Source organism: Rana temporaria, chromosome 2, assembly GCF_905171775.1.
Source record: "Rana temporaria chromosome 2, aRanTem1.1, whole genome shotgun sequence".
Classification (NCBI taxonomy): Eukaryota; Metazoa; Chordata; class Amphibia; order Anura; family Ranidae; genus Rana; species Rana temporaria.
This window is the reverse complement of record NC_053490.1, coordinates 338,846,045-338,871,894: the sequence shown is the minus strand read 5'-3', so window position 1 is coordinate 338,871,894 and position 25,850 is coordinate 338,846,045. Positions and strand designations below refer to the sequence as shown.

Genomic DNA, 25,850 nt, shown 5'->3' with positions numbered 1-25,850 from the left:
TCCAGGTTGAGAACCCAACCCATGGATTCCAGAAATGTTACGGTTCTGTGTACCGCTGAGTTTAGATCGGCCACTGACCGGACTACCACCAATAGGTCGTCTAGATAGGCTACTATGGATATGCCTTGAGACCTTAGATAGGCTAACAGTGGAGCCAATACCTTCGTGAAAACACGAGGAGCGGTGGCCAGACCAAAAGGTAAGGCCATGAATTGGAAGTGGAGCTGATTTACCGCGAAGCGAAGCAGCTTCTGATGGTCGAGGAAGATAGGAACGTGCAAGTATGCGTCCTTTATATCGATGGACGCTAGTAGTTCCCCTCCTTGCAGGGAGGCCACCACCGACCTGATCGATTCCATCCGGAATGATTGGACCTTTAGGAACTTGTTTAAGGCCTTGAGGTCCAGGATGGGCTTTACATCTCCGTTTGGTTTGGAGACGGTGAAGAGATTGGAATAAAACCCCAAACCTTGTTCTTCCACTGGCAGCTCTCTGATTACCCTTTGGGATAACAGATGATCTAAGGCCAATGCTAAGGACCTTCTTTTGCCGAGGTCCTTTGGGACGTTCGAGGTTAAGAAGCGCGGTGGAGGAAATTCGCTCAACTCCAGTTTGTAGCCCCCGGAGACCGTAGAGAGGACCCACCTGTCTTGGATCCTGTCTAGCCAAGCCTCCGCAAACAGCTGAAGCCTTCCCCCCACCCGACTGAGTGGGGGAGAACCTTCATAATGCTGACTTAGATGCTGGCTTGGCCTGTGGCTTACGGTTCCAAGGCTTTTTGGAAGCCTGAGGCTGGCCCTGTGGCTTCCCACCTGCATTGAATCGCCCAGGAGGCCGTCGGAACTGCCTGGTACCGGAAGTACTAGGGATAGGAGAGGAGGATCTCTTAAAGGAGGGGGAACCCCTAAACCTTTTCTTTACTGGCAACAGTGTACTTTTGCCACTGGAAATTTTCTGAATATAAGCATCCAGATCTTCCCCAAACAAACGCTCTCCATGAAAGGGAAACCCCGCCAGTAATTTTTTACACGGGGCTTCAGCAGACCAGTTCTTCAGCCAGAGTAACCTGCGCATATGAACTAGCGAGAGAGTGAGACGTGAGGACTGCTGAATGGAGTCCTTGATAGCATCTATGGCAAAACATAATGCTCTGGGAAACTCAGCCAAATTCTGGGCCTGTTGTGCCGGCAATTCCTTTAAGACCCCCTTAAACTGGTCTTTCAAGGCCTGGCAAATCCCAATAGCCGCAATTGCAGGCTGGGTTATTCCTCTAGCCGAAGCAAAAGAGGTTTTTAATAATGTCTCTAATCTCTTGTCTGTCGGATCTTTGAATACCAGAACGTTGTCTACTGGACAGGTCAAAGATTTGTTTACGCAGGACACAGCTGCGTCAACCTTGGGGATGCCCCATTTTTTAGTGAATTGTTCCTCCATAGGGTATAAAACTGAAAATTTCTTAGGAGGATGAAAATATCTATCTGGATGTTCCCAATACTTGTAGATAAGCCCTTCCAGCAGGGGGTGAACCGGGAAGGAATAATTAGCTTGGGGAGCTTTTAAGGAGCCTAAAGATGAGACTGCACTTGAAGCTGGCTCTGAAAGTGGCAACTTGAAGGCCGAACGGACCATCTGAGTGAGGGACTGGACCAACAACTTTTCGGATTGCGACGCCGAAAAAGGTTCTCCCAAAGTGGAATCCTCCGAGTCCACTACTTCCAACTGACCTTCTGCCAGATCTCCAGAGGGTAAATCAACCTCTTCTGAGGATGCATGCCCCACATCGAGGGACTCCTCAGAGGGAGAGGGGGACCTTGTGCGTTTTTCCCTTGAGAGAGAGGATGCAATCAAGGTCGCTAATCTCTGCTCCAGACCCCCCATAGCTGAGGCCAGAGCCTCCTGTGTCACAAAAACTGGAGCAGGTGGGACAAGGGCAGAACAGGCATCTGACAGCCCTGATGGTTCACCCTGGGCCTCCTCCAATTTATCAGGAGCAGCCGCAGGAGCATGCCCGAGATCCTCTGAGCCAGATGGCGATCCCTTTGCTTTTTTGCTTCTAGCCCCTGAGCCTTTAGCCATGATAAAGCTGAGGTACTCACAATAGTTGCAGCTACTTGCGAACCTATAGACCAGCACTGACGCTGCTATTTGATGGTTGGCAAGGTGCAGAGCCCACTATGCGCCTTAAGCAGATGTCACTGTCCACCACCAGTACTAAATACTGAAAGTATGTGCACAAGATCTCTGTGTCTCCACCGTCAGCCAGAACCAGTTAGGTGGACTGGAGCATATAAGGACTAGGTGTAAATCACCTGACCTGCTCTGTCCTGTAATCTCGAGTCTCATAGAGAACAGCTAAGATAGACCCCCTGTGCGCACGCGCCGCTGCTAGGCATGCACCACGAGGCTACGCGCGCACATGTCGTCACACGCTACTCACGGACCACGCCGCGCACATTCGTGCGCACCGAAGCAGCGTACAAAAAAATGTCATTCGCGCGCGCGTGCGCCTAAGACACAATCAAGGTCGTGCGCGCATGACGCCACGCGCTCATGCATGAGGATGGAACACCGCAGCTCCAAGTGAGGACCAGGTAAGCCAAGTGAAGCCAAACATTTTGGACAACTTTCTTTCTGCTTTTAACCTGCACAGGAGGGGCCAACTACCTGACTAGAGATACCCCTCCTCCCCACAACACACAGGACCATATAGGAGATAGCACAGACAGATAGCTTAGGCAACCATAATGGCTCAATAAAGGAAGGTTACTGCTAGGACCAAGTCCTGAAGCATCTTCACTTACCTGATCCAACGCTGCAGGACTCTGCATAAACAGACAGTCCAATCTTCGCCCATCACGGAGAGCAGCGTCTGTAGACCTTCAGGGACCGGGGTCCATGGACAGGAACACCACACCCCTGGACCCATATCGCACCCTGTCAGTAAACTTTTGGTATTAGGAAATTGACCAAAGTACTGAATACCCAGGATCCAGCTCTCAAAAGAGAAGCATTACAGGCCAAACCCCGTTCTTCTTAACCGGGGCCCGGGTACCGTCCACTTTGGCTCAGAAGCACTTTGGACGGATCCGGATTTTATGGAGGCTTTTTACATCCAATATGGATCCCTCCAGTGGAGCTCCTTGGAGCACATGTTCACTCGTGACCAACACCTAAGACACTGGCGAAAAAACTGAGGTACTCCCGGTATGGGAGGGGTTATATAGGGGAGGGAACTTCTTGCCTTAAGGGCGTGCCAGTGTCCACACCTGAAGGTACTCTCTATAACCCACATAGTAATTACTATGCTTCTCTGTGTCACGTGATGTACGATAAAGAAAAGGGACAATTAAGTAAAAGCTTGTCTAAAGAAAAAAACGTTTAGATTTGATTTGAATACATTTAGAGAAGATGACTCTTTGGAAGCGAATTCCAGAGTTTGAGCATGGCAGGAGAAGGCTCTGTCTCCCATCGTGTGTAGGCAAGTAGGGGGGACACACAGAAGACCAGAATTTTTTTGAGGAGTAGAAGTTATGAAGAAGAGGGTAAGTATATAAAAGTCCAGACAGATAATGGGGTGCTAAGCCTAAAAGGTGAGCAAGAGGATCTTAAAGTCTTTTGGCAAAACCCGACAGGTAGCCAGTGCAAGGACTCCAGGATAGGGGTAATATCAGGGACGATCCACCCTATAGGCTCACTATGCAAGCTGCTTAGGGCCCCGCAAAGCTGCGGAGGGCCCCCCAAATTACTAGAGGCCCGCCTGGTGAGAAGTAATTTTCGGCCCCTCACCCCCCTTCTCAACTCGCTGGCTGCATGGGAGAGGAGGTAAGAAGTCAGTACCCCCCCCGCTTCTCACTTTAATGTAAGATGCCATTTTCGACAGCAGAACACCCCCTCCCTCCGCTTCTCAACTTTAATCTTTAATGTGACATGTCACTGTCGGCAGCGCCCCCCTCCTGCTTCTCAACTTTAGTGTGACATATTTTCGGCTTCTCAACTTTAATGTGACATGTCATTTTAGGGCCCCAGGAAGGTCAGGATCGGCACTGGGTAATATGATCACTTGCCTGCAGAATATTGTACGGTTAATAGTGGATTTAGGTACATCAGGAAGTAGAGCATTGAAGTAGTCAAGTCAGGAGAACACAAATTTATGGATTGGCTTTTTGGCTACAGTGCATCACAGGATAGGACGCAGTCTAGCAATGTTTCTCAAGTATAAACAAAGATGGTCTGACAACATTTTGTACATGTGGATCAAAGGTTAACCTAGCATCAAATATCACCCCTAGATTTTTGAAGCTTAAAGCGGTGGTTCACCCTCAATAACAACATTCTAGCATTAAATTAAGCATAGTAGCGCGAGCTACAGTATGCCTTCATTTATTTTTTTAGCCCCGTACTCACGGTTTAATCCTATAGTGAAGATTCAGACTCCCCGCGGGGAATGGGCGTTCCTATCCAGAGGGAAGATGATTGACGGCCGGCTATGGCGTGTCACACTCCCCGAAGATAGCCGGAGTAGGTCTCGGCTCTTCACGGCGCCTGCGCACAGACTAGGCACAGGCGCCGTGAAGAGCCAAGTCCTATTTCGGCTATTTCCGGAGAAGCGTGACGCGCCATAGCCGGCCGTCAATCATCTTCCCTCTGGATAGGAACGCCCATTCCCCGCGGGGAGTCTGAATCTTCACTATAGGATTAAACCGTGAGTACGGGGCTAAAAAAATAAATGAAGGCATACTGTAGCTCGCGCTACTATGCTTAATTTAATGCTAGAATTTTTTTTTTTTATAGGGTGAACCCCCTCTTTAAGTACAGTGCCATCTATAGATAAGCTATCAGGACTGGTCTTACATAATTGATGGGGGGGGGGGGGGGGGGTGCCAATGAGCAGGACTTCAGTCTTGTCACAGTTTAATTATAGGAAGTAAGACCAATGTGTTGGCTGAAAATCCTAGTTTATTTTTTAGGCTTTCCCCCCCCTCTATTTTCCCCTGTTTAATTGAGCAAGTCTGTTATTCTCCAAAACATTTTTTTTATAGTCCACACTTATAAACAAAAGTGGCAGTTAGAGGATTTAGACATACCATTTAACAATGACCAGGGGTTACAATAGTCAGTTTGTATTCATTCATTTTATTCATTTATGTAAAACCTTTATCCCAAAAAAAGCCTGTTGTTGCAACCAATTAAGGCCTTATTAACACAAGACGTTAAAAATGCAGCTGTCAGAGGTGTTTGACTTTTTTTTCCCTGACTCGAAGGCCCCGTACACACGAGAGGATTCACCATAGAGGTGAATGTTAAATCATCCCTCTGGCGTCTCGGGGCTGCAGCGGCGTCGCACTACAGGCGTATATACGCCTAGGTGTGAACGGGGACTAAACGTCTCTCTGTGTTAACCTATATATCCTTGCACACAATGCTTACAGGCATTTCGAGACATAAAAAAAATCTCACTTGCGCATGACAGGAGCGTTTTTAAAGGTTGATGTGTCTAAACAGGTGTAAATGCGCCTAAATACTTGCGCGTTTATTCATTCCAATGACCAGAATAAAATGAAAATCCTGCCCAATAAAATGAAATGAATGCCTGAATGGTTAATGCGTCCAACAGGTTTGAAAAACAGTGTTAAATTGGAGTTCCACCCATAAATATAACATTACATCAGTAGTTTTAAAAAAATGTCATTAGTCCTTTACGAAAAAAATTTTTTTTTTTAGATGCCTTCAAAGTGTTGTTGCTAGGCAGCATAGTTAATCTTCCCACTTCCTGCACCTAGGTGCTTAATGTGTCCTAACCTACACCGCACAGACTCCTGGGAATGTAGTGGGTGTAACTTTCCAGGAGTCAGTGCACTCCCCAGTCTCAAAGAATCATGTGACTTGGACAGATCAGGTGCTGAAACCTGATCTGACACTGCTTGTGCAGTACTGAGCATGTACGAGATCTGCAAGGCTGAAATCCAGGAAGTCATACAGTCTGGCTTCATGATGCCCACACTTAAGATGTTTTTTTTTCTCCCCTGGTGTAAAGGGGAGGGAAAAAAACATCCTGGGTGCACAAGGCCAAAAGGTTGCAATAGTGTGCTTATCCATGTCGTGAATTACAGGGAAGGATATAAATTGTACTTACTCTGGGTGCTTCCAGTGTATTTCAACAATGCTCTCTACCCCTTTACTAAGCTCCTTCACCTGCAAGATGTTACGTTGCTGCATGGCCTGTAGAAACTTGGACAGCTGGTGTAGGAAAAAAAAAAAAACACATTAGCAAAGAAGACTTAATACATAAAATATGTACAGTATACTAGTTGATCAATGACAATATGAAGAGATCCATTAAGATCAAAAAGAAACCCCCACAGGAAGAAATTTGCTGGAAACTACAAAGATATTGTCTGACAATAATAGAATATGTGACACCTATAAATAGCAGAATTATGAATATTGGTCCCTTAAACCATAACCACTTCAATATCAGGCACTTTCCCCCCTTCCTGCCCAGGACAATTTTTATCTCTCAGCGCTGTCACATTTTGAATGACAACTGCGTGGTCATGCAACACTGTACCCAAACAAAATTTTTATAATTTTCTTCCCACATATAGAGCTTTTGGTGGTATTTGATCACCTCTGCGGTTTTTATTTTTTGCGCTATAAAAACTGAAAAAAAAAAAAAAAAAAAAAAGAAGATGGGCACTGATGAGGAGCTATTGACAGGCATTATAGGGTGGCACTTTGATGGGGCACTGATCGGTACTGGCATCCATTTATTATGCAGACAGGCTGGCAGAGGTTGGGCACTGATTGGCAGCTGATGGGCACCTTTTGATGGCAGCTGTGCTGATAATCAATGTGCCGATCATGAGCAAAGACCCCCCCTCTGACAATGTGCCAATTATCAGCACAGACCCCCCCCCCTCTGCACAGGGAGAGCCGCTGATCGGCTCTCCCTGTCAGCGTGAACCGAGGAGAAGCGTTTATCGGTACTTCCTGGTTCACGTGATGATCAGCTGTGATTGGTCACAGCTGATCACGTGGTAAGAAGCCTATCAGACTGACACACAGCACCTCCGATTGCCAGGCTGTGCGGGTGCGCGACAGCTCCAGTATCCCGATCACATCATACGATGTCCGATCGGGATAGCACAACCACTTTGCCGTCATATGGCGGGCAGCAAGTGGTCAAGGAACAGGCCTATTTTCCAAACTTGTTGTTTACAAGTTAAAAAAAAATGTTTTGCTAGAAAATATAAATGGCGGTTGTTGCAGTACTTAATGTCACACCATATTTGTGCAACGGTCTTACAAAACACAATTTATTTGGGGGGGAAAAAAACACACACTTAAAAAAAAAAAAAAAAAAAAAAAAAAAAACAGTAAAGTTAGCAAAAAAAAAGAAAAATTATATTGTGAAAGATAATGTTACACTACGTAATTGGAATGGTGACAAACTTTGACCCTTAAAAATCTCCATAGGCGACATTTATACATTTCTACAGGTTACCAGTTTTGAGCTACAGAGGAGGCCTTTTGCCAGAATTATTGCTCTCGATAACCGAGATACCCCAGATGTGTGGTTTAAACACCATTTACAAATAAATGCGGGCGCGACTTACGTATGTGTTCGCTTCAGCGTCCGAGCACGGCAAAACGGATCGCTTTAAAATGTATTTTTTTTTTTCCATAATTCTTTTACTTTTTTTTTTTTTTTACACTGTCCCTTTAAAAAAAAAATTGGATCACTTTTTTTCCTATTACAAGGGATGTAAACATCATGGCATGACAGAACCTCTTTAATGTGAGATCTGGGGTCAAAGAGACCTCAGATCTCACATGTACACTTAAATGCAATAAAAAATAAATAAAAACAAAGTCTTTTTTTTCCCCCCTCCCAATAAAAAATAAATTCCCCTTTAAGGCCGTTGGCCATTTGACTATGCTTCTGTGATCCAATGTCATTGAGTCGAGTGGGAGCCATCATTCCCTCATTTGACTCACAGCCTCAGAGGAAAGGATGGTCTCTGCCGCTACCAGCTGCTCCGGTAAACAGATGACCCAAGGGGGGTGGGCACCTCTCTCGCTGCCAATAAAGGTGATCTTGTGGAGAATGCACTGTAGACACCACTTTTATCCTAAAGTGGACTGCCCGTCGTTTCAGAAAATACCAGGGTTTTGGCAGCTTATCTGCTGCCATAAACCCGATATTCTACTTCAAAGTATAGCTTTGGTTAACATCTTTGATTACCATGGTTCTAAAGTCAGAATATTTTTTATCTTTAAGGCTTCATTTCCATGGACGTTTTTACAGACACTTTTTTTAGCCTTTTTTACAGCTTAAAAACGCCCGTCCATGTTTATTTATTTTTTTTTGAGCTGGAGCTTTTTGCGCGTTTGAGCGTTTTTGAGCGTTTAACGTCTGGTGTTTTTACAGCTCTAAGGCTGGAGCTTCAGAACACCACTGGTCCTGTTTTTTTTTTTGCAGCTTAAAAACGGCTCAGCCATCTACAGCTCAAAAACGTCATGGTGGGCATGAGGCCATAGACCAGACCTGGGCAAACTACGGCCCGCGGGCCGTATACGGCCCGGCGGACCTTTTAATCCGGCCCCCCCCGCCGCAGCTGCCACGTTAATCACCGCGGCGGGGAACATTACAGACAGCGTTCGTTTGAACAGCTGTTTTCCCTGCCGCGCATAAAACACTCCCCCTTGGACGGATCTGTCCAATCGTGAGCAAGGCGGAGTCACATAGACACTCCCCCTTGCTCGCGATTGGACAGATCCGTCCAAGGGGGAGTGTCTATGCGCAGCGGGGAAAACAGCTGTTCAAACGAACGGCACCTAGCAAGCAGAGTGATCAGGACATCAGGAGGAGGAGCCGAGGACGCCGCGGCCGCCCCAGCATTCACAGCGCGCCTCCGCGCCTAATTGCAAATTGCGTCCGCCCATCTCGAGTCCACAGCGTGAGGGAACTCAGGGAAGTGTGGGGTTGAGGACTGAGGAGTGGACAAGGAGGTGAGAGAGCTGCAGTGCTGACTGTGCTGAGTGTGGCCGACCACCGACCTGACTGACAGTGTGAGCCAGCCTCTCAGACACTGAAAGAAAACTAAGTATAGCTGTGGCATGTGTGCTGGGGGCCTGGGCAGCTTTTACTTCCTCATGGTACTGTGCACTGTCTGTCTGCATTAGTTTGTCCAGTGGCCTGCGGCTGGTGCTCAAATTTTTTTTTGGGGGGGGGGGGCGCAAATGAAAAAACAAACAAAAAAATTGAAGCCTCACTGGGCCCATCAATTGTCACCACTATGCCATCAAACGCAGCCACTGTGCAATCAAACACAGCCACTGTGCCATGCCATCAAACGCAGCCACTGTGCCATCAATTGTCGCCACTGTGCCATGCCATCAAACGCAGCCACTGTGCAATCAAACACAGCCACTGTGCCATTCCATCAAACGCAGCAACTGTGCCATCAATTGTCGCCACTGTGCCATGCCATCAAACGCAGCCACTGTGCCATCAATTGTCGCCACTGTGCCCATCAAACGCAACCACTGTGCCATCACACGCAGCCACTGTGCCATCACACGCAGCCACTGTTTGATCAATTGTTATTGATTAAATAGTGGCTGCCTGTCCCCAGCGTCTGTCCCCCTCCTGTGCCATGTCCCCAGCGTCTGTCCCCCTCCTGTGCCATGTCCCCAGCCTCTGTCCCCCTCCTGTGCCATGTCCCCAGCCTCTGTCCCCTCCTGTGCCATGTCCCCAGCCTCTGTCCCCCTCCTGTGCCATGTCCCCAGCCTCTGTCCCCCTCCTGTGCCATGTCCCCAGCCTCTGTCCCCCTCCTGTGCCATGTCCCCAGCCTCTGTCCCCCTCCTGTGCCATGTCTATAACAAGTACTTGTACCAGTTGTCCAACAATGATATTTACTGCTTTTTATAAAGAAATACAATTGATTTTATGCAGTATTGAGTTTAGCCTTTTGGCCCGGCCCTCCAAAATATTTTTTAGTTTCTCATGTGGCCCCATCCAAAAAATAATTGCCCACCCCTGCCATAGACTAACATGGAGAGCCGTTTTTAAGCTGCAAAAAAAGCTCAGAAAAGTGGCTGTAAAAACGTCTAAAAACGTCCATGGAAATGATCCCCTGCAGTAAAAACATGTTATGACTTATCCAAGTACTCTACTGTCTGCAGTGCTATTGTTGCACAGAGCAGGAGAAAAATAAAACTTTTCTTATTTTAAAACAAAAGAACATGTTGCTTTATTTTTACTTTAAACGTTGCCAAGTAATTCTTTAAAGGGTCGCTAAAGGAAAAAAAATTTTTTAGCTGAAATGACTGTTTACAGGGTATAGAAACATAATAGTTAACTGATTCCTTTTAAAAATGATTAAAAATAGATAAAAATCAATCATATAATGTGCCTGCAGTTTAGTTTCGTTTTTTTTGCTGGTTCTCTGATGTACAGAGAGCCAATAGAGGGCAGTGATACTTTGTCTAAAACTCCTCAGCACCAATCCAGTTTCGTTTTACAAACTGTAATCACACCTCCTTCATTAGTCACCACAGTGAGAAATCTCCCAGTACTGTGGTGATCAGGAAACAGACAACCAGGAAGTGTCCAGAACAGAGAGGAATTACAGCAACATCAGAGCAAAAACGAACAATGAGGACATGAAACCAGGACTGCAGTAAGGTAAAGGAAGCTATTTAGCTAAAAAAAAAAAAAAAAAATCCTTTAGTGACCCTTTAAGCATTCTTGCCATATACTTTATGTTCCAGGAGCTATGTACACTAGCACTTCTGTGTTTAGGTTATCTATATGCAGGAGGATTAACTGGGAAGTATAACGAAACTTTATGCTTCCAAATTAGGTTCTCTTGCATCTAGATGTATTTGCTTTCTCCGAGTTTACTTGCATTATTGCGCAGTTACGTCTTTTTTTAGCTGCGTTTAGATTATCTAATCTGTCTCTAAGCACAGAAGTCTGTTTTCTCTAAACAATACAATATAAATCCCATAATTGTTAGACGTATATAAAGACACATACAAAGAACATTCATAAAAACTTTCAAACACTACGTAACAGAAAGAAGACAAGACTTACAACATGTTAAAAGAAAGCATGCAAACTTCATAGCCTGGATAGTTAAAGGATTGCAAATTAGGAATCCATCAACACTCACATTTCAAAAATGCCTTCTCTAAATAACCTCCTATCACTAGGGCGGATTCCATCCAACATACAAAACCACAAACATGTTGCATGTACAACATGTTTAAGACAAAATGAGTAGCTACTGGAGAGCTCAAATTTACGCTAAAGATGTGATAAAAAATGGTTTACAAATCAGGATCAATAATAGCCTTTTAATTTTGCCTTGATAAATTACGTTTGTGCTTAGATGATACCTTTCAGCCCTGCACTCTGTAAAAAGATCAGTGCACCCACTCTTTAGGTACCACCACTGCGCCAGGAGTACCCTCAATGTGCAAAAGCCGCTACTTTAAATAGAATGATATATATATATATATAAGTATTTACAATATAGGTTAAAGTAAATCGTAGCGCTAATTAAAAAAACAATATAAAAATCAGTGAACCCAGTGACAGGTGATAGTGATTAAATAATGAAGTCCATGATTAAACAGTCCATCAATGAAACCAGGATGTTTTAAACAAAAAAATGAATGAAATTGTCCCGATCTTCAAAGCTTTTTACCACACCACTTTGCACTCTGTTTTCCACTACCATTTGGTTATGCACTCACCAAATAACGAGTGCATAAGCCCGATCCATCCGCAAAATTGGTCTTTGATAACAACCCAATACAGAGTTACCCGGATCTTATTGGATCACGCTTCAGAAAACGATGACTACTGCAACCCCTTCTCCACACCATACAAGATGAGGACATTGGCCCGGATTCACATACAGCGGCGCACATTTATGCAGTCGTAGCGTATCTCCTTTACGCTACGCCGACGCAGCACAGAGAGGCAAGCACTGAATTCACAAAGCCAGTGCTGCCAAAACTGGCGCTGGGTTTCCTAGGCGTAAGCCGGTGTATGTGGAAAGTGGGCGTGAGCCATGCAAATGAGGCGTGACCCCATGCAAATGAGGCGTGACCCCATGCAAATGATGGCCTGAGCGCGCCAGACAGATACGTATAACGAAAGGCGCATGCGCGTCCTGTGGACGCATCCCAATGCCGCATGCTTAGAATCACATCGGAAACTACTCTCTAAGATACGTCGGATCACTGCCTACGGCGGAACGTAACCTACGCCTAGTCATATTCACGTCCTACGGTAAACTACGTAAAATACGCCGGGCTTTGGCGTTCCCTGGTGCAGTCCTTTGCAGGGATGCTGCTGAGTTACACCTCCTTTATGGGGCATAACTTTACGCCCGACGGTATGACTTTACGCGCACTGTGTCGGTGTTGCACGTACGTTCGTGAATCGGGCGTTAGCTCCCTCATTTGCATATGTGAATAGAAAATCAATGGGAGATCAAATGCGTCCAGCTTAAATATGTGCCCACTCTCTACGCGGGCGTAGGGGCCACGTACGTCGGCGGATGAAGCCGGTTTTTAGGCGGTATCTTAGTTTGTGGGGCACGGCGCATAGATACGACGGTGCCAAATTTGGCACTTACGCGGCGTATCTGGAGATACGTCGGCGTAAGTGCTTTTGTGAATCCGGACCATTATCTATATAGATGGGGATACCCCTTCAGCCTGACGCACAACGTCAGGGAAAATCTGGCTACTTTACGGCTACCCAGAAGATCTGCATACCTTCTGCGACACCCTAAGCATCCAATCCCTGTTACCAGAATGGGACTGGTGGCCACTCCGCCACCCCCACCAGTGGTCTGGCAGAAGGTTCATCCTTCCAAATGACCCAGGGGACCAGACCCCCTCTCCTGCAAACCCAACTAAACACAGAAAATCCTGATCCCACTGGGCAGCAGACCCCTGATCTCAGTTCACACCAAAAATGTTACCCCGGTCGATGATCCATTCCGCGCTCTCCCTTAGCACCACTCCCTGTTGCCTTTGGAAGAAGGGAGTAACCGCTCAGGTGTAATTAATGAACCTCTTCACTGCATCCAAAGCCACGGGTGCTGGCAATGCATAAAATAATGCAAGAATAAAAAGGAAGGTTTGGAGACAGCCGCACTCCAAAAAAAATGGTTCCTTTTATGGCAGCTTGCATTCTGTTTTTTGCTGTGGCATGTATTTTTTTGTGATTTGATTTTACAATAAAAAAGGGAACAATTTTTTGGAGTGGTGGCTTGCCCAAACCTTCCTCTTATCCCCGGTTGCCTTTGCTTCACACTACGAGCAAGTCTCGACAGAGACACCAAAGAGGTTGACTTTCTGATACCAACCCCCCCCTTGGTTTAGCATCCAAAGTTCCATTCCTAACGCCCTTACGTCATACGGGGGGGGAAAACAGCTGCGTATGACGGTCACCCACTGCTGTACAGTCCACGAGGGTTTTACTACATGCCGTCTTTGACTCGATCGTTTTGTGAGTAGCCTTGTTTTTTAATAAATACTTGTGTCGTTTAAAAAGCAGAGAGCACTTAGATTGTTCTTTTTGTTTCCTACACATTATACATTGCCTGCTGAGGCCTAAAGGAATTTCATGTTCTCTGTGGGAATTTTAAGCAACGTATTGAGGATTCATTGTGGAGGTCCGATCTTTGACAGTATCTGCTTTGCATGACTTCCTGGTTATTCAGGGATCCAGGCTAGGAGGTGAGAAGTACCTAGAGAGAACTCATGGTGGAGGGATTTACACTTTATGTGAATTTTCAGCACTGGTGATCATCTTTATGGACTTTTCACTTGCAACATGCTTCATTTTCATTTTTGTCTTTATTCAAAAATCTTTTTGAAATATCATATTGCACTAGTTAAATTTTATATTCATATTTATTATAATTTATTTATAGTTTATATTGCGTCTTATACTATTTTGACACTAGAATCTTGTGTTATTCAAACAGGGTGTCAGCTTGCATAGGGTTTTTTTTTGCTCTACTAATTATTTTATTCTGATTGGCACCTTCTTGCTTTTGTATGCATTTTTTCGATGCCTGGAAGGCTCTCCACCCAGGCGATCGCCGCTCTATCTTCTACTCGGCCCTCATACCCACTCACGCATAGACTACTTATTTGTGAACAACCACGCTACACATCACCCGGATTTCGCACAGATACTCCCCATCTCCTGGTCCGACCATGCCCCCATTACAATAACACAACCTCGGCGTTCCCCTACGTAGGCCATACAACTGGCGGATGAACAACTTTTTTTGCAGCACGTCACCTCTAGAACTGAACTAGAAATCCACCCTAAATTATTATTTTACCGAAAATGACACCTCGGACGTATCCCTTACCACTCTCTGGGCCTGCCCATAAGACGGTCCTTATGGGTCGCTGCCTTGTCCTCTCCTCGGCTCTTAAGAAAGATGCCAAGGCCGCCAAGCTACAGGCCGAAAAGTAACTTGGGGTCCTGGAGGCCCGGCTGCAATCCTCCCCATCCCTATTACTCCCTAAACGAATCACTCGCATATGGTCAACGCTGAGGGAACTCGCGATGGGTCAGGTGGAGAAATTGCTGATCCGATTGAAGCAGCTATATTATGACAAGGGCAACAAGGCGCAAGCACTACTGGCCAGGAAACTGACCGTATGCTTACCTCTACCCCACACCATGTTAGGAAGAGATCAGACGACCTGCTGTCCCATCCCTAGGACATAGCGAACACGTTCACAGACTTCTACACTGACTTGTACAACAAACCTGAGATACCACATAATCCCCACACCTGACCTAGTTGACAGAATGATTTACTAACTAGAGCAGGCTGGAATTCCCCAGCTTCAAGCCTCAGACTTACTCACGCTAAATGCTCCTATCACCAGGGAGGAACTTACAATAGCTATAAAAGCCCTACCCGCCCACAAGTCCCACGGACCGGACGGGCTGCCCTACGAATATGTCAAATCCTTCCTCCCCCCTACTGCTCCTGCATATGACTAAACTATATAATGCCTTCCTTCAGCAGACCCCCATCCCGACTGACATGCAAAGCTCCTTTCTCACCCTAATCCCAAAGCCAGACAAAGACTCCTCCTCCTGTGCCAGCTATAGACCCATAGCCCTACTAAATTAGGACATAACATTTTCCCCAAAAATCCTTTCAATACACCTGAACACGATACTACCCTCTCTGATCCTTAAGGACCAGGTGGGCTTCACCCCCGTTCGCCAAGCAGGCGACAACACGAGAAAGGTCATAGACCTAATCGGCGTGGCAAATAGAGACAATTCGGAATCACTGATCCCGAGTTTAGATGCAGAAAAGGCATTTGACCGCCTTGGTTGGCCGTTCATGCTCGCCACTGTATGCCACATGGGGTTTAGGGGACCTTTCTTGCGGGCGGTACATCTCTGCACTAACCCCACATCGCAAGTATAAACTCTATTTGCCACCTTGCCCACCTTCCCAGTAACTAATAGTACCCGCCAGGGCTTTCCGTTCTCCCCCTGCTATTTGCCTTAAGCGTCGAGCCCCTGACGGCGACTATTCGGGGAAATCCGAACATTTGGGCATATCCGTGAAGGGAAAAGAATTTCAAATATCTGTTTGCGGATGACATTATCCTTACCCAACCTAGGATTTCCTTGTCCAACCTACACTCTGAACTTGATAAATATGGTGCGCTCTTGGGCTACAAAACAAATGCATCAAAGTCAATGGTCCTCCCACTTAATATCCCGGAAAAGGAACTTCTCCATCTACAGTCCGGGTTCCCCTACAACTGGGAGCGAACTTCCCTAAAATACCTGGAGGTCAACCTCACGCCGTCTTTTGCCTCCCTATACCAGACCCACTTCCCTCCCTTATATAGGTCGATTAGGGAGCTGGTCCAAATAGGACGGATTGCATCCGTTAAAATGGTTCTCCTCCCTAAGCTCCTATACCTATTCCAGACTCTAGCCAACCACATCCCCTATGGTCACCTGTGTAAACTAAAGGCTGACCTCCTACGTTATGTATGGAACTACAAGCGACACAGGGTCCCGTGCTTTGTCATTATGGCGTCCCACATTGACGGGGGCCTGGCATTCCCCAACCTGGTTAAATACTACCAAGCAGCTCAATTGCGATCGATAGAGTCCTGGTTCCCCCAAAGGTCATACAATAAATGGACAGAGATAGAGAAAATCTGTCTGGATCGCGTACACCCGAATAGTCCCCTCTGGAATGCGAATGTGGAGGTAGAACCTGGTCGATTGTTGGGGTCTAGGTCTCAGTTCGGTAATGATGGAAGCTGCCCTGTGAATGCGAGCTTAAATCTGAATGTTCACTGATGACTTCCTTCCCAAAGTGCCAGCAAGTCTCACCCATCAGATGTCGAGGCCCTGGGCCTCGCGGAAACCTTTTCCACTTTGGACACCTAGTGGATCCCAGGTCCCGTAAGGTGCTCCCTTTCTCTGAGCTCCAAACCAAACATGACCTCCCCTGACAGGTGTTCTACAGCTACCTACAGATCCGTCACTACGCCCAAACCGTAGCCCTACGCCTGCAGTTTTCTGCACGTTCCTCGTTCGAACGCATCATACTTGAGGGGCATTCATGTAAAGGACTGATCTCAGATATATACCATATTCTAAACAAGCACTCCATACAGGCCAGGGCAAATACGCATACATGCTCCTTTGGGAGAGGAGATCCCAGAGGAGGCCTGGAGGGCGGTCTGGAGTCAGGCTGCCAAGAGCTCCTTAGGTACCCTCTATAAAGCAAATGCTTACATGATTCTCTTTTGGTACCTGACTCCGAATGTACTTCATAGAGTTTACCCCTCTACCTCTGATCGCTGCTGGCGCTGCCAGCGAGCCAGGGGCACCCTTTTCCACAACTATTGGACATGCCCCTTAATAATCACATTCTGGACCTCAACACAGCAATTACTGTCTCGCCTCATCGAGGCACCCATACCTCGGACCCTGAAACTCTTCCTGTTAGGTCTCTCTCAACCGAAAATAGCCAAACCAGACAAAAAACTGCTCAGGCACGTTCTCACGGCTGCAAGGTGCTTATTAGCCCTCCACTGGAAGAAAACCGTGCCCCCATCTCAGGAGGACCTTTATGATAGGTTCAAAGGCGTGGAACTAATGGAGAAAAATTACGGCCAGAATACGGGACAGACTGGACGACCACAACGGTTTCTTGGGAGCAGTGGCATTCTCTAGAGGACCAGTTATGAGCCGGCAATAGAGTCATCGAGGTAACTTAGTGTCTTCTTCCAAATGGTTTCCCCTTCTTCTCCCCCTGCCCCTGTCTTCTCTTCTTTTATCTCTGGATGCTACCTATGCAAAGTTAAGTGAGACATCAGTCTTAGGGTACTGCACACTATATATTTTATTTGAGGCATTGTTAATACTGTTTAAATGTGTGGCGCCAAAGATCGGAGGAAGGCTTCCTCCTTCTCAACTTTATTGTATATACACTAGGCATATTCATAATCTCATTTCTGCTTTTGTCAGTTTACTACATTTGTACCTGTGTACTGCCGTTTTAGCTTTCTCAAAATAAAATAAAAACATTATTTGAAAGAAAAAAAAAATGGCTTGGTCATGCAGCATTTGTAGTACCCTGTATTCATCTGTCTCTGCTTTCGTGAGCACACAACTAGCTTTTTAATTGAGTGGTCTATAATTTACTACACTATGTGGATCCCTCCCCTCTTTTTATGCTACAGATCGACCTCCAAACCATTTGATGCTTTGCTGTGGGTCAATCATCCATCCTGCCAAGAAAGACTTTGTACTATTCATTCTGTTGTCAGATTGTAAGCGCTACTTGACCTCCTCAAATGTGGGGTCTTAGGTTCTGCTAAAGCCTGTTGGTGACGGCGATTTAAAAGGTGGATGCTTTCATAAAATCACTGCAGGACTCTTTTCAGGTGGACTTCCCCAAACTTTACCCACAAAGTTAGGAGCATGAAATTTTCCAAAAATGTCTTGGTATGCGGACGCCTTAAGAGTTCCCTCCACTGGAAATAAGGGGCCAAATCCAACCCCTGAAAAACAGCCCCACACCATAATCCCCCCTCCACCAAATGATTTGGACCAGTGCACAAAGCAAGGTCCATAGATAAGAGTTTGGGGTGGAGAAACTTGACTGGCCTGCACAGAGTCCTGACCTCAACTAGATAGAAAACCTTTGGGATTAATTAGTGTGGAGACTGCAAGCCAGGCCTTCTCGTCCACATCAGTACATGACCTCAGAAATGTGCTTCTGGAAGAGTGGTCAAACTTTCCCATACATACACACACACACACACACACACTCCTAAACCTTGTGAACATCCTTCCCAGAAGAGTTGAAGCTGTTATAGCTGCAAAGGGTGGGCCAACTCAATATTGAACCTTACGGACTAAGACTGGGATGCAATTAAAGTTCATGTGAGTGTAAAGGCAGGCGTCCCAATACTTTTGGTAATATATGTGTATATTGGTCTAATATCAAGGTATTCAGATATCTGTGAATGCTGCGGTTATTGATATTTGTGCCCACACTTCATTATATATTTTGTATTTGTTGCACTTAAAAAAGTATTTTGCGTTTTTAACCACTAGCCGACCAGCCGGTTATACGACGGCAGGTCGGCTCGGCTGCGCGAGATCACGTAGCTATACGCCATCTCGCGATTCAGCCAATAGGTGCGCTCGCCCCTGGTCCCAACGCATGTGCCCGGAGGACGCGATCACCGCCGGGCACCAGCGATCGCTCGTTACAGAGCGAGAACCGGGAGCTGTGTGTGTAAACACACAGCTCCCGGTCCTGTCAGGGGGAGAAATGCCTGACCGTCTGTTCATACAATGTATAAACAGCGATCAGTTAGAACACACACAGGGAACATAATTAACCCCTTCCGCGCTCCCCGTGTTAACTCCTTCCCTGCCAGTGGCATTTTTATAGTAATCAATGCATTTTTATAGCACTGATCGCTATAAAAATGGCAATGGTCCCAAAAATGTGTCAAAATTGTACGAAGTGTCCGCCACAATGTCGCAGTACCGATAAAAATCGCTGATCGGCCGCCATTACTAGTAAAAAACAAATATTAATAAAAATGCTATAAAACTATGCCCTATATTGTAGACGCTATTACGGCCTAAACTGAGGGGGAAAAAAAAAATTATATATTTTTGGGGATATTTATTATAGCAAAAAATATTTATTTTTTTTCAAAATTGTCGCTCTATTTTTGTTTATAGCGCAAAAAATAAAACCTGCAGAGGTGATCAAATACCACCAAAAGAAAGCTCTATTTGTGGGGAAAATAAGGACGCCAATTTTGTTTGGGAGCCACGTCGCACAACCACGCAATTGTCAGTTAAACCGACGCAGTGCCGAATTGTAAAAAGTGGCCCGGTCATTGAGCAGCAATATGGTCCGGGGCTGAAGTGGTTAATAAGGTAAAACATACATTTTAGATATCTTGATATCTTGCGCCTAAACTTCAGTAAGTGCTAGGCTATTGGAGAAGGACAACAGGCAAAATGTAAAGCTAATAAACCATATTACCTTTTTGTAGCTAGACTTTTTAATATCCACTTGCTGTCCTTCAGGGCTAAAGATAAAAACACAAAATTACAAGGTCATCACATTCTTTAACCAATTCAATACCGGGCGTGTTCACCCCCCTCTTGCCCAGGCCAATTTTCAGCTTTCAGCACTGTCACGCTTTGAATAACAATTGCGCGGTAGTGCGACATGGCTCCCAAACAAAATTAATGTCCTTTCTTCCCCCCACAAATATAGCTTTCTTTTGGTGGTATTTGATCATCTCTGCGGTTTTTATTTTTTGCGCTATCAACCAAAAAAGAGCATCAATTTAAAAAAAAAAAAAAAAAAAAAAAAACATTTTTTACTTTTTGCTATAATAAATATCCAATAAAAAAAATAAAAAAAGTTTTTCTCAGTTTAGGCCGATACGTATTCTTCTACATAATTTAACATAAAATAAAAAAAACATTCTACATAAAAAATAAAAAAATAAATTGCAATAAGCGTTTATTGATTGGTTTGCGCAAAAGTTATAGTGCCTACAACATAGAGGCTAGATAGGACATTTTTTTTTACAATTTTTTTTTTTTTACAAGTAATGGCGGTTATCTGCGATTTTTGTTAGGACTGCGAAATTACGGCGGACAGATCGGACACTTTTGACACTATTTTGGGACCATTCACAAATATGCACGGATTACTGTGTAAATGTGACTGGTAGGGAAGGGGTTAACACTAGGGGCGATTAAGGGGTTAAATGTGTTCCCTAGGGAGTGATTCTAACTGTAGGGGAAGGGGACTGATTGGGGGAGGTGACCGATCAGTGTCCTTATGTACAAGGGACACACCATCAGTCTCCTCTCCCTGACAGGATGTGGGTCTCTGTGTTTACACACAGAGATCCAAGTCCCTGGCTCTGTAACTGGCGATCGCGGGTACCTGGCAGACATCGCAGGAGCCGGGCACGTGCATCGGCACCCTAGCGTCCGGGAGGGGGTAGGGAATAGGCAGGTGGTTAAATATTTCTATACAAAGGAATACATTGACATTTTATTTCATCACTATACTAGCCTCTTTTAGTTTTATTAATAGAAAAGTATGGGCTTCTGAAGAAAAAGAAAACCTACACATTCACCTCCTTGCTACAGAATCTGTGTGATGCCACAGTTGTCCCACGTTGGCTCCAAAACTAGACCGAGAGCTGAGCGACCACATGGTTGCTCAGTCCGCTCTAAGGCTCCAAGTGGAGAGCAGTGACTGTCAGTCACTACTCTTCACTTTCCACAGCGCTCACTTGAGGACCTGGGGTGAATAAAGGAGCAGCTGATAGCATTAGCCCGCTATCAACTGATCTCTGGGTCAAAGGAGGGGGAGAAAGAGCAGTGTACTCCTTTGACCAAGAAAAGTATGGCCAAAGAAGCTTTGGCCAGTCTTCTCTTTTAACCACTTGACAACCGGGCCTATTTTGGCACTTCTCTCCTTCATGTAAAAATCAAACTTTTTTGCTAGAAAATTAAATCAGAACCCCCAAACATTATATATTTTTTTTTAGCAGACACCCTAGGGAATACAATGGCGGTCATTGCACCTTTTTTTCTCACACAGTATTTGCGCAATAATTTTTCAAACGCCTTTTTTTTTTTAGGGAAAAAAACTGTTTCATGAATTAAAAAATAACAAAAAACAGTAATGTTAGCCCAATTTTTTGGTATAATGTGAAAGATAATGTTACGCCGAGTAAATAGATACCTAACATGTCACGCTTTAACATTGCGCACACTCATGGAATGGCGCCAAACTTAGGTACTTAAAAATCTCCATAGGCGACGCTTTAATTTTTTTTACAGGTTACCATTTTCGAGTTACAGAGGAGGTCTAGTGCTAGAATTGTTGCACACGCTCTAACGCACGTGACGATACCTCACATGTGGGGTTTGAACGGCGTTTACATATGTGGGCGGGACTTGCATGCATGTTCACTTCTCCGCGCGAGCTACCGGGGACAGGGGCGTTTTAAAAAAAAATATTTTATTTTACTTCATTTTTTTTTACATATTTTTTTATCACTTTTATTCTTATTACAAGGAATGTAAACATCCCTTTTAATAGGAATCACTGTGACAGGTCCTCTTTATGGAGAGATGTGGGGTCAATAAGACCCCACATCTCTCCTCCAGGCTTACAAGCATGAAATTGGTGGAAAAAAATTCACAGATCACTGCGGCTTTGTTTACTTCCGGGTACCAGGCGTGATGTCATAACGTCACGCCCGGGCCTCTGACGGTCATAGAGATGACTGGTGACCATCTGGTTGATTAAAAGCAGCGCAGCCATTTGCTCGCGCTGCTGTGAATCATATCCAGTGACGCGGCGCGCCGGGGGCCTATTGATACAAGCGGCAGCTATGGCCGCCGGCTGTATCATGGGAGCGCGCACACAGAAACACAACACCATGCGAGCTTGCTCGCATGAAGGTGTTGTGTCCGTGTGGGGGGGGAGCCGAGACAGTCGCTGAGGGACCCCAGAAGACCAGGTTTGGAGCCACTCTGAGCAAAACGAGCTGCACAGTGGGAGGTAAGTATAACATGTTTTTTTATTTAAAAAAAAAATATGTAACTTTAGTGTTCCTTTAAGCTTCTGTTGAAGAGGCTTGACCAAAAAAGGCCTGCTGATCGGCATCCAATCAACGCTCTCAGTCAATGGTTGAGAGCGTTGACCGGTGTGTTCTCGCGGGGGGGGGCGAGTGTCAGAACACAATAGCTCAACGGGGGAGGATCACTGTACCCAACATTGCATTGTTAGTACAGATTTCTTCCTGGGCTCTTCAGTTTTTTTCTCGTTCAGCCCGCTGGGTTGAATGAAAAAAAAAATTAAAGTGTGTACTAGGCCTAAAGCGGTAGTAAACCGCCATTTTTGTTTTGTCTTTTTCCATTTTTTAAATCCTGCAAGGTAATGTCAAGGCATACTAGCACATTATGTGAAACTTGCCTTAAAACAAAGCCCTGCAGCGGCACACTGTCACCACTGAAGGCACTTCCATCTCCTCCCGGTCTTGCTTCCAAGTTTGCGGACTTTGCAACGTTACTTTCGCGCATAAACAAGGTGGGGGGGGGGGTGCTGTTCAGGGCACATGGCATCACTGGCTGCATCAATAGTAAATATCTAATAAACAGTGCACATTAAGGACAGATTTACTGTTCCTATAGGCAAGCCTATACTAACTATAGTCATGCATGGGAGTTTACCGCCACTTTAAGGATCTTTTACAACGTGGGAAAATGCTCAGACTGCCCTTAACATCAGTGACAAATTAACATCCAGAACACAGTTGTGACAGGCAACCTACTACCAAATTCGTCCTGGATGACTCCTATTTTGCAATGATTGATTGCTAGCATGATCTGGCACTATTTGGACCATATATGTTTAATGTACATTCATGGACATAGGATAATGAGAACCTAGAACTCACCAACACGCAAAGAGGTAATTCCTAAGAAATGCACTTGTAAGCAGGGGGAGGTCCGATTTCTTCACTTTATACTTCAATGCATGAAAAAAGCACTGGTGTAACAAGTCATCCATGGTTTCTAAAATGTGACAAGAATGGATAAACATCAAAACATAGTTTTATGATGCCACAGTAAAAAGGACAATGGATCATTCTTGACTATTGCCAACAAATTGGAAAATAGAAAAGGCATTTTTCAGGAACAACTTTTTCAGCACGTTATGGTAAAAGTAACATATAGCGATCGTAAAGTAAAAGTAGATCTAAATTATGCAAGAACTTTTTATGCATCAGTGAAAATAAAACATACTGATTATAAAAGGTAAGTCTAAATTCCTACTGGATGATGTTTAGCAAGCAGTGTATCAAACTGATTTGTTTTCCAGAAAAGACTATCTTTACCTCGTTTATACCCCTCTATGCATCTTAATGCCAGCGGCTTTCTGTTTAAATGCATGCGCCGACTCCTGCGTTGTCCGCTTATATTCTTTGAGCAAGTTTTCTGTTAAGCAATGGTGCAATTTTCTTTCCTGCAACTACAATTGCCCTATCAACCCAGTCAGTGATGATCCTGGAATCCCTCCCAGCAGGGGGGGCACGGGGATCAGTCCCTACTGGAAGAACACAGCGATTATTGCTAGTGGCTATATACCCACCAAACCTTCACTTGTATTAAATATAAACAGATTAAACAGAACAGGACCCAGTACAGAGCCTTGTGGTACACCACTAGTGACTGGTCTCTGTTCCGAATGAACCCTTTTTTAGTATGTTAAAGTGAAGTCCCACCCAAAAGTGAAACTTCCGCTCATTTTACTCCCCCCCCCTCCGGTGCCACAGGTATGCTGTCCCCACTTCCGGGAGCCTCCGCCGCGGGTATCAACGTCACCTTCCCGCATGCGCAGTAAGGGGTTCCCGGTGTGAAGCCGTAATGCTACACTGCTGGATTCCCTTACCCGCAATGGAGGCGGCAGCACCCGACAGTTGATGGAATTATCATCTGCGGTGTGATATCACTGGACTCCAGGACAGTAAGTGTCCTATAATAAAAGTCGAGCAGTTGCAGTATGTGCAGCTGCTGGTTTTTAATTTTGCAGCGGTGGCAGACCTCTGCTTTAAACTCATCGCCCTGTAGTTGCCTAGTTCCATCTTTAGTACCCTTCTTCTGGACCTTTCTGCTAACTCAGCAAAGCAGCACAAATCATTTGTGCACAGTCTGGGAGGGATATGAGCAGCCTTGTCATCTATAATCCTCCCCGTTTGCTACTGGGGAAAATTTGACACACGCAAAACATATTTGTCGCCACCTCTCCTTGACAGACATGCAAAGGAGACTCATGCACGTGCAGGAGTGAATGGCCATGAGTGAAGTGAAGATTAATTTTAGACCTATTTGGATGAATACTACATACCCAGAACTGGCGAAACATACTTATGCTCCCAAGTGGGCTGCATGCCACAGCCTCAGTGGAAGTCCATTTAGTTGTTGTAACCCTCATATACATTAGTTCTCAAACGAACCATTTCATAGCTTGTTCATTCTTTCCTGGATTCTTTCCTAAATGTACATAATATAACTGGATACTAACATTTATAGGTAAAGTTGATCTGGAGCAAATTGGATAATGCTCTGCTGCTGTTTTTTGCCTTCCTCTGGATCAACTGTGAGTATAGAATTGTGTGCATGGGATTGTATGATTCTTTTTTTTTTTTTTTATTTACTTATTTTTTATTGGTTGAACTAGATGGACTTATGTCTTTTTTCAACCTGACTATATATGTTTAATAAAAAACCAAAGCGCTGTATTTTTACCTCAGTATTTTCATCTCTAAGCCTAACACAGCTCTTTGACAATCTTCAGGCCATGGGCAGCGGAGTCCTGACATCACTGGCCCCAACTCCTAGGTGCACATACCACCTCCAAGCGGGGAGCGGCATGCGCGTACACTTCCACCACCAGGCACGCTGCTAAGCCGGCTTAGTGTGCGAGTGTAGAGCTGAGAGGTGGGGCCAGTGATGACACAACTCTGCCTCCCGAGCGCCGGTGCATAGACATGCCAACGGACCAGACATTTTCTGAGAGCTGTGACAGGCTTACAGATGAAAATACAGAGATAATAATGCATATGAGGTTTACAACCACTCTAAGAAAAAATTGATTTCAGCCCTATTTGGATTAATACTACTTACCCAGGAACAGGCAAAAAAACGTACTTATGCTCCTAAGAGGGATATGCATCACATACTTTAGACAGGTATCTGCACCCCCCACCCCCCTCCCCCCTGAAAGGTGTCAAATGTGACAACGGAGGGGGGGAGGGTTCCGATCAGCGGGAGTTCCACTTTAGGGTGGAGCTCCGCTTTAAGACCCGTCCTGAAATTTTTAAGTGGGGACACTAGTTCTTAGGGCCTGGGTGGAGGGGGGGGGGGGTGGATTCCCTTAATCTGCATAGATTTCCTCTCACTTCTTGTTTGGCTATGGGGCAGGAAATGAAGGGAAATCTCTGCAATGGGACAGGGAGGGTACAAAATAAACTGACCGGGGCTATAACCCTCCCTTACTCTATCCAAACTGAAAAAAAAAAAAGTTTGCCTATAGTTCTCTGTGTCCCTTGTACATAGGGACACAGATTGGTCACCTCCCCCAGTCAGTCCCCTTCCCATACAGTTAGAAACACTATGCAGGGTACACATTTAACCCCTCCCTCACCCCCTAGTGTTAACCCCTTCAATGTCA

At 45.3% G+C, this 25,850-nt stretch overlaps 1 protein-coding gene across 2 annotated transcripts in view; it reads right to left on the bottom strand.

The window, feature by feature from the left end:
* EIF2D (eukaryotic translation initiation factor 2D) overlaps window positions 1–25,850 on the bottom strand; it is a 96,080-nt gene that overhangs the window by 49,033 nt on the left and 21,197 nt on the right. Inside the window, exons 3-5 of one of the 2 annotated variants that reach the window (XM_040337527.1) lie at window positions 23,074–23,191; window positions 19,620–19,665; window positions 6,134–6,237 (exon numbers count right to left, since the gene is read on the bottom strand). In XM_040337527.1, coding sequence (XP_040193461.1) covers window positions 6,134–6,237; window positions 19,620–19,665; window positions 23,074–23,191 — 268 coding nt within the window. The remainder of the gene's footprint in view (window positions 1–6,133; window positions 6,238–19,619; window positions 19,666–23,073; window positions 23,192–25,850) is intronic. The other variant, XM_040337529.1, reaches the window with a different exon arrangement.